The sequence below is a fragment of the Apteryx rowi genome, unplaced genomic scaffold, assembly GCF_003343035.1.
Source record: "Apteryx rowi isolate R43461 unplaced genomic scaffold, aptRow1 scaffold_16, whole genome shotgun sequence".
Lineage (NCBI taxonomy): Eukaryota > Metazoa > Chordata > Aves > Apterygiformes > Apterygidae > Apteryx > Apteryx rowi.
In genome coordinates this window covers 2,513,988-2,530,187 of record NW_020447863.1, presented here as the reverse complement: position 1 = coordinate 2,530,187, position 16,200 = coordinate 2,513,988, and the positions used below count along the sequence as shown (strand labels likewise).

General features: G+C 48.4%; 1 protein-coding gene across 1 annotated transcript in view; it reads right to left on the bottom strand.

The window, feature by feature from the left end:
• The window catches only part of ASTN2 (astrotactin 2), a 365,002-nt gene extending 349,216 nt beyond the window's left edge, over positions 1 to 15,786 (bottom strand). Inside the window, exon 1 of the mRNA XM_026059690.1 lies at positions 15,601 to 15,786. Coding sequence (XP_025915475.1) covers positions 15,601 to 15,786 — 186 coding nt within the window. The remainder of the gene's footprint in view (positions 1 to 15,600) is intronic.
• Positions 15,787 to 16,200: the final 414 nt, after the last annotated feature.

Genomic DNA, 16,200 nt, shown 5'->3' with positions numbered 1-16,200 from the left:
TAGGGAGCAGCCCATCTGGGCACAGAGCACCCGTAACACGTCTGCACGGCACGGGGCTCCGGGGCAGGTCCTGCACCCAGCGCCCGCAGGGAGCAAGGGAAAGCAGAGCTCGCGGTGCCGCCTTAGCAGTCAGGAAGGAGCACCTGAACTACGCGCAGCCCCCCTTGCCCCCACGCAGCTCTACAGAGCCTGCAAAAGCGGCGCCTCCACCTCGAGCCGAGACGTTTCGTCCGATTCAAGAGTCCTCGTTACCTCGGCCAGTCCTTAGAGAGCGGCACTGTTTGGTGCGCAGCTCCCAGCTCTGCTGATAGGTTTGAGCACACTGGGAGAAGCAGAGGGGTTTTGCGTGAAAATCTGGCAAGCCAAAACAGCAAGCTAACCGGCATGGATGTCCTGAGCACCCTCTCTTCTCCTGGATGTGAGCAGCAGTCCCTCAGAGACATCTGCTCTGCTGACGACGTTGCCTGAGAAGGGAGCTCGCCAGTGCCCAGAGGGTAGGATTTTGCTTGTAAAATACTCCGTAGCCTGAGCATCACACAGCTGGGAGCACCAGTCTCCCAGAGAAGAACAGATGAGTCTGATGTTTAACTGCTTTTTACAAGGGGGAAGAAAGGAAGGGGACAAATTGGGAAAGAAAGGGGACAATCGCAGCTATCTAACSCAGCAACGACTTGAGCTCAGCACACAAGCCCAAATCTCGTGTCAGGGCTAAGCTCCGACTCCCTAGCCGCATAGCAGTATGCTCTATTAAACAGGATTGTTTTATCTGAGGAAGGAAGCATAACCCCCACTCTCCTCCACTGCAGCAGAACGGGTAATAGGAAAGGTATCCCAGCATGTAAAGCAAACGTGACAAGACATCACCTGTCAGCAGTGATGCCCAGAAGACCGGCAAGGCATGGTAAGATGAAGTGTGATCACTTTAAAACACTGGCTGGCAGACGTACACAGCACATTACTTTATCATTAACGCTGTTCTTCCCATCTTTGTGCATCATGTTGGCAAGCTCAGCTACCATATAACTCAAAAGACTCAGCTACAGCGTGCAACGCCTAGAAAGCTTGAGCCAGCCCTAGGACCAGAGCAGCCTGGTCATATTTATGCAGYGCTCCCTCCGCCAGGACCAGCTAGGTTGGCAGGGCCAACACTTCTGCACGGCAGAGCCCTGCGGAGCACAAGTGGCTCAAAGCCAACGTGGGTGACCTCTGCCAGGGGCTGCCTCCCACCACGTGGCACACCCCAGTTATCCAGCCAAGCTCAGTCTGGGCATACACAGGTAGGGACAAGCACCCTTCAAGGGTTTGCATCTGCTGCAGGGCAATTTTTACCCAAATGTGTCTCAGCCGGGGAAAGGCAGTTCCACGCCACAATGAATGATCCACCATCCGACTATCGGAGAGATAGCACTGCCGGTGAGCACTGCAGGATGCTCAGGGCTGGCAGGCCCAGGAGAGGTACAAGATCCACAGTGGGATGTATAGGGACTGTGGTAGCCAAATCAGCAGCAGTCAATGTCCTAAGGTAGATGTGACAAAGGCCGTGAGAGCATCTTGCTTGAAAAATCTGTCCAGATCTGTCTGCCTGCCTAACTATAGGCTTGGCTGTCCCTGCAGAMCATACACCAGGCTGTTGAAATGCTCATATAAAGCCACACGTCCCTACCTTAGAGGTGGCAGAAGAAACACTGAAGCTAGAAAACAGCCCACCCAATTTCTCCCTCTCCAAAGGGCACAGGGTTGGGGAGGTATTGGGTCACTTAACTTCTCTGTTTTTGCAAGGTTATTCCCTAATTCACAGGACTAAGCACCAGCTACTGGAACAACTTGGATGACACCTCCTCCTCCTGCCTTTACTCCCTAGGCAACTGGAGGCTGAGTCGGGCTGTGTGGCAAAGGCAGCAGTCCAAGCACGTGGAGCGAGAGGAGAATTGCAAATAGCTTCACACTACAGTTACTGCTGAAGCATTAAGCCCAGCACATGCCACGAGTCCCTGGTGGTCCTGTAAAAGGACGGCCTAAATCTAGCGCTGAGGATGTCTTAAGACATTATTTCTGGGCATCAAGGTAACTCTCAAAGAGGGAGCTAAGATCTGTCACCCCAAAACCAATAGCATCCCAAAGCACCCGATTCACACGTTCAGTGCGATGCGAGAGCCAGTCACAGGCTGGCTGTGTCGGCCCAGGCTCAGCGAGCCGTAGGGAGTAACATTACCAGGCTGTCTTTGCAGAGAATGTAAGGCACCCAAAAAAGCCCTAAACTTGCAACTTTCAATCTGCTCAACGAGGGAGGGCACTGCCAAATCCAAATCCTCTCCTGTAAACTCAACCCAAGGGCACAAAGCTTACTTTATCACTGGGTCCTCAGCCACAAAGCTGAGAAGCATCTCACAGCTTGTTAGGTAGATGCTGCAAAGTGAGAGGAATCTTTGGCACTAACTCAAGTAACAGGTAGATGTATGTATAGCTTTTGTCTCATTTCTATTCACCTGTTTCTATAAACCTTACAGCATTTTTTGCCTATGCTCAGACTTTGCAAATGAGCATCTTCACCCAACCTTGCACTAAGGGTGACAAGTCACACACCACATCTTCAGCATGGAGATCTTCAGACCTGGGGCCCTAGGATCCTTCTCCCGGAACCCCAATATTTTTCTCCCGTGGCCTCCAAACAGTAGGAGGCTGCACACAGCTGAACAGTCAGGCAGAGAGCTGGTAACACAGGGGTCTATGGAGAGGACATTTTCTGTGGTCTAGCATTAGACTGAAATGCAACAAGGTAGTTGGGGACGTGCCTGAACCTGGAGACTCCCAAGAGACACCAGGCATCCAAACAGTTGCACGTTCTTCTTTAACACTCCCTTTAACCCTAACTGAGCCCCCACTAGAGGAAGGGGGCAGAAGTGGTTGCCCTGCCCAGGTCATTTTGCAAGACCCCAACTGCCCCAGGGATGCAGTGCAGGATTATCTTCCCCCAGACACAGCTCTCCTCTCTGAAGGATCCTGTCACTCTGCAGAGTCCTTGCGCTGCCTTATGGAGCCTCATCCCATCATGTGAGCGGGTCGTCGAGTTCAAATCATTAATTTCTATGGCAGARAGAGTCTGACAGGCCTGGTGCTGACATGAATAATGATGGATCTCCAGGAGAGGCCAAGCAAAACCTGCAGCTTAATCATACCAAGAGAGTCTCTTTGGGGCATTAACGCAGGACCAGCGCTTTCCATCCAATCATCCCCTTTTGCAATTTCATGCTGCCATGCAACTGCGGCTCACGTTGCTCTCCCCATCCAAACAGGGCTGCCCATCTGTTTACTTTTGCCTTATCACAGCCTGTCCCCCAACAGAGATGCTCTCTGCTCCCACTAGAGCTGAACGATGCTCCCAAAACGTTGCAATGTTTGCAAAATAAGCAGTAACTTCAACTCCAGAGCTGCTCTCTGCTCCCCCAGACCCTCCCTCCCCCCAAGCTCTTTGCAATTGCTGCCATCACCACCTCGTTCCCTCGGTTTTACTCCATGCCTCATGGATTTGTCGCAATAAGGAAAAATATGCTCAGGATAGCAGGAGAGCTAAAGCTTGCTTACGGGGTGACTGGTGATGAGTTCATAACCAGATATGTCACTATGAAGTGAAACAGAGATACTTGACATAGCTAAAGCATCAGTCTGCTTTCCTGCCATCCTCCTGCAGGCAGGTTTCTCACTGCCACATCCAAAAAGAGGAAAAACAAACAGCGTTGGGGAAAAGAAAGACCAGTTGGCTAATGACTAAGAGAATCCCAACACCTCCTCGTTCCTGCTTCGCTACAGCTCTCGTTGAGCAGGATGCCAGCATCTCCCCACGAGGTGCTAATCTGGTTTGTAACTGGCCCTCCACCATGGCACCAGTTGCCTGGTCCTGGCTGGGCTACTGGAAAGGGCCAAATCTTTCGTGGGCAGATGAAAGAACAGCACCCATCAGAGCCCCGGCCTCAATGTGAGGCTTCTTACTAGCAAACAGACTAAATCCTCCTCTTTCCTGAGGAACAAAGAAGGAGAAAGAGGGTAGAAAGGGAGAACAGCCAGTTTTGCCGTTGGATAAAGAGCAATGCAGTGAACAAGGTGCCAAAACCCTGCAAGCTGAGTGTTTCCCAGTGGAGCCGGAGGGCTGACACTCACGCCTGCCCCCTCGCTAGCAGCTACGACAAAGCCAGTCTGACCTTGAATGCATTTGGTCCCAGCCCTGAAGGAGATGTGCGACCTCAGCAGCTGCCCACCCGAGGCAAAGCCTTGCCCAGCAAAACGGTTCGCTTTTCAAGAATATTTATTTTCCAGTAGTTTCAGATAATTGGATTTTRAAATAAACATAATTAGTTTATTTTCTTTGCTTTGCACCACGAATGCAAGGCTGCTGCTCAGAGCTCACGGAGACCTTTTGAAGGCTAAAATAGAGCATGTTCCTTTTTGTCCAGGGAGGCGAGGGGAGGGAGAGAGACAGCAGAGCAGGAACAATGTCAGGTAAAAATAACCACGCTTGGCCTGATGTTACTCCCAATTAAGTCGGTGGGAATTTTGCCCAACTTCCTACAGCAACAAGATCCAGGCACACACACTTTCAAAAAAGTTCTGAGCTACATTAACAGCCCTCTGATGATTAGGAGATTCAGAAACGGATGTGTAAGGATCTTCCCCCTCCTTCAGGTCAGCAGGTATTTGAGCCTTTCCTTCATCTTGGAAAGTAGTAACTACTCAGATTTGCTGTCGTTTCCAGCGAGTTTCCCACTCCCATTTTCCTGCAACAGTGCAGGGCTAGGCAGTGCACAGATGGGAGAAACGTACCTATTTAAATAGCCTCTTTGGTAAGAGACGGCCATGTCCTCATCCTTTAAACTCACCACTTTCCACCGGTGCAACTTTCATCTGATTTAGCCATACTTACTCAAAGGAGAACTTGGCAAGATTTTCAACAAATAGCTTTCAACAAATATCTACTTAGACAGCTTTGCATCAGCTGAAACTAAAGTGCAAGTGGTTTTGGGGAGGATATGGAAAGTGTTGAAGAGTAGAAACACTTCATTCTGACACTTTCCTAAACAAAAAGCATTCTGCCTTTTTGCATTATAACGTTGCCTTGTGGAACCAAGCCCACTTTGTTTTTAAATGGGGAAAAAAAAGACCAAAATGAAAGCAAATATCACATTTCTGGGGACAAATAAGATGCTACATTTCATCCTGTCATTAAAATTTACTCCAATCTTTGAGATTTGCCAACAAAATGAGAATTCAGTCTTTTGCAGAGCTGTAGCGCAAAGTCCTTCACAGTCATCTTTAAACTATTCTAAACAAAATTTATCATAGTTCACCTTTACACAAACTAACTCCTGATACAGTCAACATTTTAACTGAGATATAAGCCTTTTTATCTTGCCCAGCTGGCTTGCTTCTAACTTGCACCACACGTATTTAAAGGAGAATCACTACAGATGCTAGGTAGTTCCAAGAATAACACAAGGGCTGTAGGAAAAGGTAAGACACTTCACTCCTCGTCTGAAAGAAAGTCAGTCCAGCATTCAAGCACACAAGCTATCCTTTACAGCTGACACAGAAAAAGCAAGCCTCAGACTAAAGCAGTGCATTACCCAACACCTGCTCCCTGCGTAGCCAGAGCCAAAGGCTGAGTTATCCCGCTAGAAAGCAGGAGAAGCAGCACCATCCCCTACCGTTATTCCAGGAAGATGACGGAGCGTGCCGAGGCGTCCTCCTCCACGCATCTGCCACGCTCCTGTCAGGCACAGCAACACGAAGCACAGGCTTCCCAGGAAAGCCGGGAGCGAGCCGGCACCAAGCACTGTACAGCATCCACATCCGCATCACCTGCGATGGGAACAACCTGAGGCAAGCGGGGCAAGGACTGCAGCTCTGGACACCAGTTTCCTTCATTAGAAAGTACCTTTGATCTATGGGCCATCCAAACCCTGTCACCACACGCGCCTCTCAAAGAGGAGTACACTTGGAAGAAGTTGGTTTCCACCAGAATTTTCCTGGATTAAAGTCTTATAACAATAAAAAAATATATAGAATTTTCTGTTTCTTCATCATGGTTCAACCCAAATGGCATCTCCAAGCCGTATTTTGAAGGTATGCTCCACCCCTTCAAGGGTGAATCCAGTGTTCAGGGCAAGGACTACACAAAAGTGGACAGAGGCAGAGCAGGCTTAAGGTCACATTTCTGTCTCACCTGCACAAGCCTCCAGCACCATTCAGACTCCGCAGAGAGAGCAATGCTCACCCCCTACCATATCACCCTCTTCCCCCAGCACAACACATTTTAGGTCACACTTGTCTGGAGTGGCTGATGCTCTCGTTTCTAAGGCGAGCCTGGCTCTACTTGTGATCATTGCTGCAGCATGCCAGGTAGTTTTGAGACTGGCAGTTTAAAGCGATTAAATCTAGGCTGGTAGCTGCAAAGCATTTCTGTGTTTACTTCAATGTTTCAAAGGTACCTATCAAATACTCAAGGCACTTTACACTCAGACATAACACAAAAGATTAGCACCAGGCTCCTGCACAGAATTGCTTTCTCCAAGACACCTGCAGCTAGGCGAGACCAGCTGCAGCAGGCAATGAGAATAACACATCCGTGCAGGACAAGGATGCTCCTTCCTCTCTGACTGCTCTGCAAACCAGAAGCCGAGTCAGAGCTACAACACCACAACTTGACTTTTCTATCTTTGTCCATGCTTAGAGAAGGAACAACGAGAAAAGGTCAAGAATCAGAGATACAAGCTACGCCCTGCCACAGTGTAGAGCTACAAGTATTTCCTCCATACAGATAGCAGGAAGGAGAACAGAGAGAAGGAAGGAAGGGAACAACTTTAAGATAAGAATTTGAAATCTGAGAGCTCCATGCATAGCCCCGTGGGCTGCTCTATAAAAACACAGTGCCTGATGCAGTCTGCAGTATGGAGGCACACACAAATGGGGATAAGGCAGATGCACAGAATGCCTTGCTTTATTTCCCTCATTTTGATTGATTCCAATGCTCCCTCACCCTCTTTCCAAAATCCTTCTGTATTTTTTTTCCCCATCTCCTCACTACTTCAGCATCCTCCTTCTAGCTCTTGTATCCCCTGACCATAGTGGCTACCCAACAAGAATCCTTTGCATTTTCCTCTCCAGCCATTTTCTCTTTTCAGCATGTTAAAGTTGGGAATTTTCTAAGGCTGCAGATACATCCCATGCATTTGATACCATCTGCAAAAAACAAGTCCCTCCCGAATGCTTCCTACGGCTGCTTTTTTCCGAGTACTAACTTTGATTGCTCTGGGGATGACACAAGAAAGTTAGTTTGCTCCTCGGTTTGGATGAATTAGGAGTATTTATTCAGCCTGCCTTTATCAGAGATGCAAATCAAGCACTCCAGTTACAGTACATATTTTAACACGGGGGGTAGGGGAGAGGAGGAAATCTGCTAGATAGAATGCTATAAAGTATCTAATGTATTCACAGTAACTAAGGTAGGAAACATTGAGAGATTAGTGAAAAATTATTAACATAACAGGTGTCTTTGTCACAAAAATGACACTTTAAAGACAAATCCCCCCCCAAAATGAATTCCCTAAATACAAGAGCACATCATTAATTACACTTAGTACCCTTTTTATACTATTTCTATAACAGATGAGGAGAGTGGAGAAGAGGGGGAGGGTGGAAGAAAGAGAAGCTTCTTTTCCCAACCCACAAAAAGTTAGTTAACGGAACATTATGGAAATGAAACTCAAAGCTCAAGAACGTTCCCACCACAAGAGTGAGCAGATGCTATCGACAGCACTACAGGGAGAAGACAAGGAGACATGCTTCTTGCTTCACTCAACCATGCGGCTGAATTAAAATTTCATTTCATCTGTTCTTCCCTTTCTACAGCCCTCCCCACTCCTCCCCTTTGAGGAACCATCTCATTCCTTCTTATTCCCCTTTGTGCCTCCAAGTTCCCCCAGTCCAGGGAGGGCGAGCCTTGAGTGACCAGCCAGGAGGTGTTCATATCTCCTGTAAACTGACGAGGTGGGACTGACACCCACTCATGCAGAATTCCCAAACAAGGTTTGAATCAGCAACCCATTCCTGCATGGGTTCAACCACATGCTTATAACTTTATGCATCCCTCTGAGTCCCACTGGCTTCAAGTTGCTTCAGACTGCACAGGGCAAAGTTAAGACGACCATTACTGTGAAGTTCAGCTTCCAGATGTGCTGAGCTCCTCCCAGTCCCAAAAATCGATGGGATCTGCAGGTGCTCAGCCCCACCATCTTGTGCCACTGGACTCAGCAAAGGTCCTACTAAGCATCCTCAGCCCAACCCCTTCCCTGGCAAAGCAGCTGAGGAAAGAGCTTAGGTGCATGTCCAGCAAGGGCCCGGGGGAGGACTGCTAACGCGACACTACTCTGGGCAAGGAACTAATGGCTTAGATTTGTCAACCACGCTGAGCTACTGCAGCTTCCATCCACTTTGGTGGGATTTCTGGATGCTTGGTCCCATCTGGAAGTCCGGCTAGGCAACTCCTTTTCCCATCCCCATAAGCAGGGAACAGGGACATGATTCTCACATGGGGGCACACTGAACCCAGTTCTCTGTTTTGAAACAGCTCATTTGAGATCAATTTGGGTTTTTAATACCTTTCAGAAAAGAAAATCTGCTACTGCAGCAATTCTCTCCCTACCCTAATTAATTCCTAAACATATCTCAAGCTGGAAGTGCATGTTTTATGAATCTAGTTGACCTCCTGGTGCAGAAATGATGACACAGATGTTGTGCCTTCTTCATTACCTCATTATTCATGTTACACCATTTTTTTCCAATTGAGCTGGCTGACAGGAGCTCCAGTGCTGCCATCAGCAAGACACACAGCAAAGAAACAGAATGAGGTTCAAGCAACATTTTACATCTGCTGGAGCACTTAGCTCCACTGGAGTGGCCAATGACACCCATAGGACACACCGGGATGCCAGCTGTGATTATATAGTCAGGCGGGAAGTAAATCCATTGAGAAGCTTTGCACCGAGACGAACAACACATTGAAGGGTAAGAAGACGAGACAGTACTCAAAAGACTGCCAAGAAGAGGGGAACATTAAAGCTGAAGGATTGCACACTTCGAGGCACACGTCTGAAGGTACGCGAGGAGTGCTCACTTGGAGAACTGTTTGCTGGGGAGGATGAGGATCACCAACTCTGCACAAGGTTTCAGTCTTATCTGTACACAGAAGTTGCACCTCTCCCCAGTAGAGCTCAAACGTTTAGTTCCCCTTCTTCTCTCCCTCCTGTACACACTCAGATAAGCACAGTTTTGGTGGTTTATTATAACCATTTATGGGAAGGAGAGTAACCCCTGCCAGCACATGCGGATACAAAGCAAATGGCGCTAGCAGAGCTATATCGAGAAGACCTCACAATCCTGTCCAACCCATCGGACAGATGCTGCGTTCAGGGCAGCCATCTGAGAAACGGATATGTGCCAAGGGGCTCTTTCAGCATGGGAAAACACAGGCGCTTGGGGGAAGGCTAAGATCACACCCGAATGATTGTGCATCGTTCACAGGACAAGCACGAAGCCACACATAATGCTTTGTGCAGCCAAGCTGAAAGCAGAGATCCTAATGAGAACCAGGCTCCTTGAGGAAACACGGGCAGTGTAGCATGGAGAGAGAAGGAGAGTCATGATATGGTTCACAGGTGTAAAAGCAAAAAAAAAGCAAATGAATGCACTTGTCACGGCTGTTGCTGGATGACGGCAGAGAAAAAGCTTCTGAAAGGAAATAGAAACTGCTTCTAAAACTCCACTCACTCTTGTATATTATCGAAGGGCTTAAGAAGCTATAGAACTAACCCCAGCCCTCGTAACCGCCAGGCAGCGATGCAAAACCACACTCACTGGGATTGATTTCAGTGGCTGCAGCGAGGTGAATCAGGCCCGCAGAATCTCTCCCCAGGCTCCACTTCAGAGCACACCGGAGCAGGTTGCTAAATCAGAGTGAAGTGTTTAAGAGCACACTTTATACCCATCTCACAAGCTGACAGAACACAGCACCGAAGGCTGATCATTAGGGAAACATCAGGATGCATAAGAACAAGAAGAAAAAAGGAAACCCATATAAATAAGAGCCGAAAAAAATCTGCTGGGAGACCTAGAATCCAGCAGCAAACTGGCTATTGCCAATAACAGCCAGCAGAAGGTAAGCATAAAAAACAACCTGATGAGGTCCGCTCACCTTTTATTCCAGACACCCAAATACTCCCTAGCAGGGAGACGAGTAGGAGATGAAACAAGGCTTTTGTTTGCTACCTTTCTCAAAAGTGCCCACCTTATTTCTGCTGGAGACACACGTGAGTCAACGGATAACTCATTTACGCAAACACTYGCACAGTACCAACTCCGATCTCTGAAACACCCGCACACAGCCAGTCACTTTACTGCATCACTCGCACAGGCGTAAGACTAAGGAGAGTCCAGCCCGTGGCATTGGTAGCCACGTTTTTTGGCTGCTACAAGRGTAGAGCCTCTTGCTGCCTTGTCAGCGAGATGCAATAAGACTGTGCATCCTCTCCCCATCAGCGGCCTTCAGGCCTCGGGGGAGGATGGAGCAAGGCATGCGAGGCGGTGCTCACCTGAAGCACATTCCTCTGGGAGCCACACACCTGGCATGGTCCTCACCGCCTTCACCCCCAGGACTGTCCAAGACCCACGCCCCGAGCACCAACAGCCCCAGCCACCTGCAATGCTGAGGGTGCAACAGGGCTGCCTCAGCTCATGGCATCTCTCTCTGCTTCCCTAACAGGGCACAGTCCCTTGACCTTTTTATGCAGAAGGAAGAATCCATGTGATTACCCTCCAGCGGAGCATAGGTTCCCTTGGTTGGTCCTTGGGTTCCCTCAAAATCTCAAGCTGACCAAGTCAGAGGGAAAGAGTCCAGCCTCTAGCAGGATGGCTTCAGATGTGCCACATGAATTTGCCCCCAGTACATTTTTTAGCAAGAGATTCTGCCCTCGGGCAACCGGCACGTAAGGGAGGAATGAAGGAAAATGAAGGAAATGAAGGAAATGAATGAAGGAATGAAGGAAAAGGCGGGTCCTGGGGACAGAAGAGCAGCCCTCACCTTCAGCTGCTGCCCTCCTGCTCCACACTTTGGCCCAAACCCCAGCCCCATGGTCCCACTTGCAGCAGTCCGGCATGGAGAAGCACCAAAGGAACACTAGGGACCTACCAGATACAGGGCACCTGGCTGGAGGTCAGAGACCCGAGATGGCTCAGCTCAGAGATTAAATGAGCTTCTCCTGCTGGCACCCACCTCTCCTCTTCCTCAGAGTCCCAAATAAGTCCACATTTAAGGCAGATGCTATTAAATGYAAATTCAGGCCCAGGGCTGCAATGACCCAGAACAATAATTAAACAGGTAAACAAGATGGTGCAAAAAAATTTATCTTACATTTTGTTGAATTCAGCAGTTTACAAKGCTAGAATAATTAGTGGTTTAAAATGTTTTGACACAAGCAACCCCAATAATCATGATAAATCATATCAGGCATATGCCCGGATCCTTGAAGTGACAGATGACAAACAGAGCAGKGACAAGACGCTCTATCATGTGGGGAATCATTGAGTTAATGGAAGAATTATTGCTTCCGAAATCCACTCCAGTTCTATTGTGGGGAACATTCCAATTTATCAAAGCCAAATGAACATTAATTGCTGCAGCCTGGTAAGTTTTCGAGCTGCTGTGACCTTCATTGAATTTTAATCCAAAACAGATAAGATTTACTTCCACACAAGAGGAAACAACACAATTAAACCCAAATGACAGCAAAGATTATGTGGAAAAACACAACAGGCGTAATGACAAAAATATTGATTTCTTTCTACTTGACACTGCGCAAAAAAAGTAAATAAATAAAATCCAGCATTTGCATATTCTTTCTTTCCTCCTTCCTTTTCAGTTGGGAGACAAATTTCAGATGCTCAAGCCAAGAGGAAAGGGGTGGCAGACAGTAATGGAGACTGAATTCCCTTTAACTGCAGTAATTAATGTTACGTCTCATTGGGGAAAGATTAGGAAAAAACAGTGAGGAGGAAAAAAATAAAAAGAAAAGGAAAAAACATGTATTTTTTTGCTGTTAAAGATGCCCTTGGGCTTGGGAACAGAGGTGTGAACAGCGTCACGGCTGCACAGCACCAAGGGCGTTCGCAGGCGCAGATGACCACCCAGGGGCGCAGGCTCCCGGCGGCCCCTCTCCCCGCACCGGCACGGACCCTTCCTCGCCCCCGCTCCCCCCATCCCCGCCGGCTCTCAGCCCTGCGCCCCGGCCCCCTGCAGCCACCTCTCCCCAAAGCCTCCCCCCAGCAACCAGCTTCTGCGTAAACAGAATTAGCCGTGTTTAAAGGAGGACGATGTTCCTTGCTGATTCGGTGCATTGAGAGATAACACGCAGGGGGAAAATAATAAATAAATAAACACTAAACAGCCCAAAACTGGAAAGCCGCACACACGCAACCAAGATTACAGGGAAAAAAAGTAAAGGAGGTAGAAAGGTATGTTAGACACGAGAGATGCTGAGATCTGGTTAATTCGAGGTCGCAAGCGAGTCCCTGCTGCCCCTTTTCCCCCTCCTGCCCTCAGCCCCGCGCGCCCCCTCTTCCTCCCTTCAGTCCGACACCGCAGCACCGGGGCTTCGCCTCGCCACGGAGCACAGCRCCGAAACACCCGCCCTGCCCCGCGGCGCTCTGAACGCGGGTTTTGCGCTCACCGGCATCTCAGCCTCTGGAGCCGGTTCTCCAGGGCCCCAGCTCAGCACAGCGGATATGTTGGCTTTGGAGGCAGAGCACGAGCGACGAGCAAAGCCAGCCAAATCATAAACATCAACACAAATCCAAAGTAACGGTTCTGTACGAGGGAGTTCAGCTTGGAGATGTCTCTTTGTCCAATAAAGCTTTGCCAGAACACTCCCTAAACGTGTAAAGTCAGGAATTAGAGAGATCCCACAGGCAAACTGTACCCAGCTCTCCATAACTCAGCCAGAGAATGAAGAGACAGGTAAAAGTAAGTGTTACAGTCACTTAAATGAGATTGAAGGAAGCACTTTCCAAAGCTTCCCCCTGTCCCCTATGGTGAGATCCCAGGCAGATGATGAACGGGGCATGCAGACTCTGAATGCCAAGAGGGCAGGACCACGGCTGCTGCAAAGGCAGCGTTGGGGCGGTTTGAAACGACTCCCATGCGGCGCGCAAGGTGCTCAGTCTGCAATTCAAGCTGAATCTCAAGGTAGAAGGAGTAAGGATACCAAGGGTGTACGAGAGGACAGGAGGTTGAATGCCAAGCGAGCACCGCAGGTTGGGGCTGGTACGGGGACGGCACGGGCGGCTACCAAGCACGGCACCGTGCGGTAATGGGGCTCCCCCAGAGAGGCAGAAGGGCTCAAAGCGGTGGGCTGTTTCTGGGATGCAATTCAGCTGGGCTCAGGGAGGTATGGAAAAGCATGGGAAAGGAGGCTGAACAAAGCCCAGACGCTCCGATGGAGTATCTCATCCAAGAAACAAAGACTTTCACTCAGTTTTACTTTAGCTATACAACTCCATGTGGTTTTTGAGGAAAAAACAACTATATATCTTCTGCTAGAAACTCAAAACTTGGCTCAGGTTCACTCAAAAAGTTAATGAATCTTCCAAAAAACTGGGCAAAGTGTCAAGTCTGTGATGCAATCCTGACCAAGGCATCCAGGGCTTTTGCACAGTTCTGCCTGCTCCCCCTGGCTATTCCCAGGGACGTGCGTGCAAGTTGGTACACTGGCCCAGACCTACGCTGCCAGGTCAGGACCCCAAATCCCACAACTATGAGTACCAGGACTACAAAAGAAARTGGAATTATGACATGGTCTGTACATAAGGAACATTTCTTCCTTTCCCTAATAAAGAAAATCCACATTTCAAGCAATCACACTAATCACCAGGCTATGGAACCAGTATCTCACCCTTGGTCACAGACTGTTTCCGTACCTACAAAGTAGAACAGTCCTGCACATGAGACTGGCAGAGGTTTGACCAGAATAGCCAAGCAACCCCCCATTCAAATCAGGGATCAAGTTTTCCACATCCCAGACTTGTGCTCTGCTGTCTCCATTCCTTGTTTTCTCTCTCGCCCATTTTTTCAGGCTCATTCTCTAAGTATCCCAGTTTTATCTTTTTCTCCCCAACACTCCATCACACTGACATTTTTGCAGGACATAAGAAATGTTCCCTACCAAATCCACTAAAGTTGGAGTGCCCAATTTCTTTCCCTTCTTGCCATCCCTCCATCATACTGCTTCTTATCTTGCCCAGCAGCCTTAACGCAAAGCCTCTCTCTGTGTTCACGTGCATTCAGCGCTCAATCTAAAACCTCCCTGACAAGGGTCRAGGCACTCAAATGAACAGATTTAAGCTTCAGAAGCCGAATAGCCTCTTGTTCAAATGGAAAGCCTTCACACAGCCATGGTCTGTGCTCCTCCTCCTCAAATGAACGGAAGGTGCGAAGACAACACGCACATTCTACAGTATGAGCATATGGGTCTTTTGCAGCTGATTGCTGCTGCGGGTTTTCGAGGAAGCCTCCCATCCCTACTGGTTTCTTCTCACCCTTTTTTATCCACAGTGGAACTGGACAGCAGCTTCCTGTGGCTCTGAACCCATCATGGCCACTCAAGCACAGGCTGTAGCATAGACAAAGACATCATCTATAAAAGCAAAGGATGTCCCTGACATTAGGGCTCCAGCTGTAGAGTTTGCTCAGTCTCCAATCCTATAAAAGACTTTCCTTGGGCAAATGATTGACATGCATATACACACTACTTTGTGAATCTACAAGCCTAAACTTCTCACTTGTATCCCAATGGGAATTAAGGGACAGTACAATTGGTCCCATTTTACAAATGGGACTCTAAAGCAGAGAGGGACAATGGACCAGATTCAAGTATGTAGGCAACCACCTCATAAGATACTAAAATAAACATTTTAAAGGCAACAGAGCACATGCGCAATATGTTTAAAAAAGGTCACAAACACCTGAAATAGAGATATTCAAAGGATCTGAACTATCTTTTCCCTCTTAGATCAGACTTGTCCTTTGAAAGAGAAGGATCACTCAATAGCCCATACCGACTTGATAGGTAAAATTCAAGTTAAGAAAGCTTCAAAAAGACAAGACCAACCCCATGATCTTGCCTTTATACATGCCAGAATGAAAGATCAAGGAGAAATACTCTGCTAACACACCTCAAGAGCTGTCAGAGGCACCAGGAATCACAGCTTCCTTTTTACCCTCCCCAACAGCTTCTCCCCTGGAGAGAGTCTGTTGTTTTATTTAATTTTTAAAAGACAACTACACTTTTTTTCCCGGCCCATTCAAACCTACCTCTCCTCTTTGGAGGCCCAACCAAGAGAGGAGTTAGACAACGAGCGCACTTAAGGGATACAGACATTTGTAAACTGGACTTGCCAGCCTGTTCTTTATCACCACCCTCCCACTCCAATCTGGCTGCCAACCAGCGTTCCCTCCCAGACGGTCCTCTGTGCCCTCAGACAGAACTGGCGACTTCAACTCACCATGACAGAGATATGAAGAATGTGCATCTGCTCCTCCACTATCTCCGAAGGCTCCTGGAGGGTGGGTGGAGTGACCCGAGACAGCTGCTCAGCACTGTTCATGGAGACGTGAAAATACAGGGTACCATTCTCCAGCCACTGCTGCTTCCAGTGCACCAAGGAAATATCAGCCACGGTCCCAGACATCTCTGCAGTGACAAAACACACAACTGAGGGTCAGCCTTTTCCACCATGCTGAAAGGCTGCACTCTTAGCAGTTCAAGCAAAGGAGTGGAAATCAGGACACTTGAGTCTTACCCCTAGCACTGCCTCTGATCTGCTGGGTGACCTTAAGCATTGCTTTTGGGCCTCTGCACACCACCTTCCCCCATATGAACAATAATATCAGTCTTCCTTAATCAAAGGAAAGGGCTATGAAGTGCCTTGGGATTTCTAGAAAAGAAGGGCAACCGCAGGAGATAACACATTGAACAAGGTGCCTTTAACCTCCTACAGTTCTCCCAGCAACATGCCAGAAGTAGTTCTTAGAGGTCTGCAGTCAAGTCCAGTGGTGGTTTCGGGTCAGCACAAGGCAGAGGCAGGACACCTGGTGTGAAACAA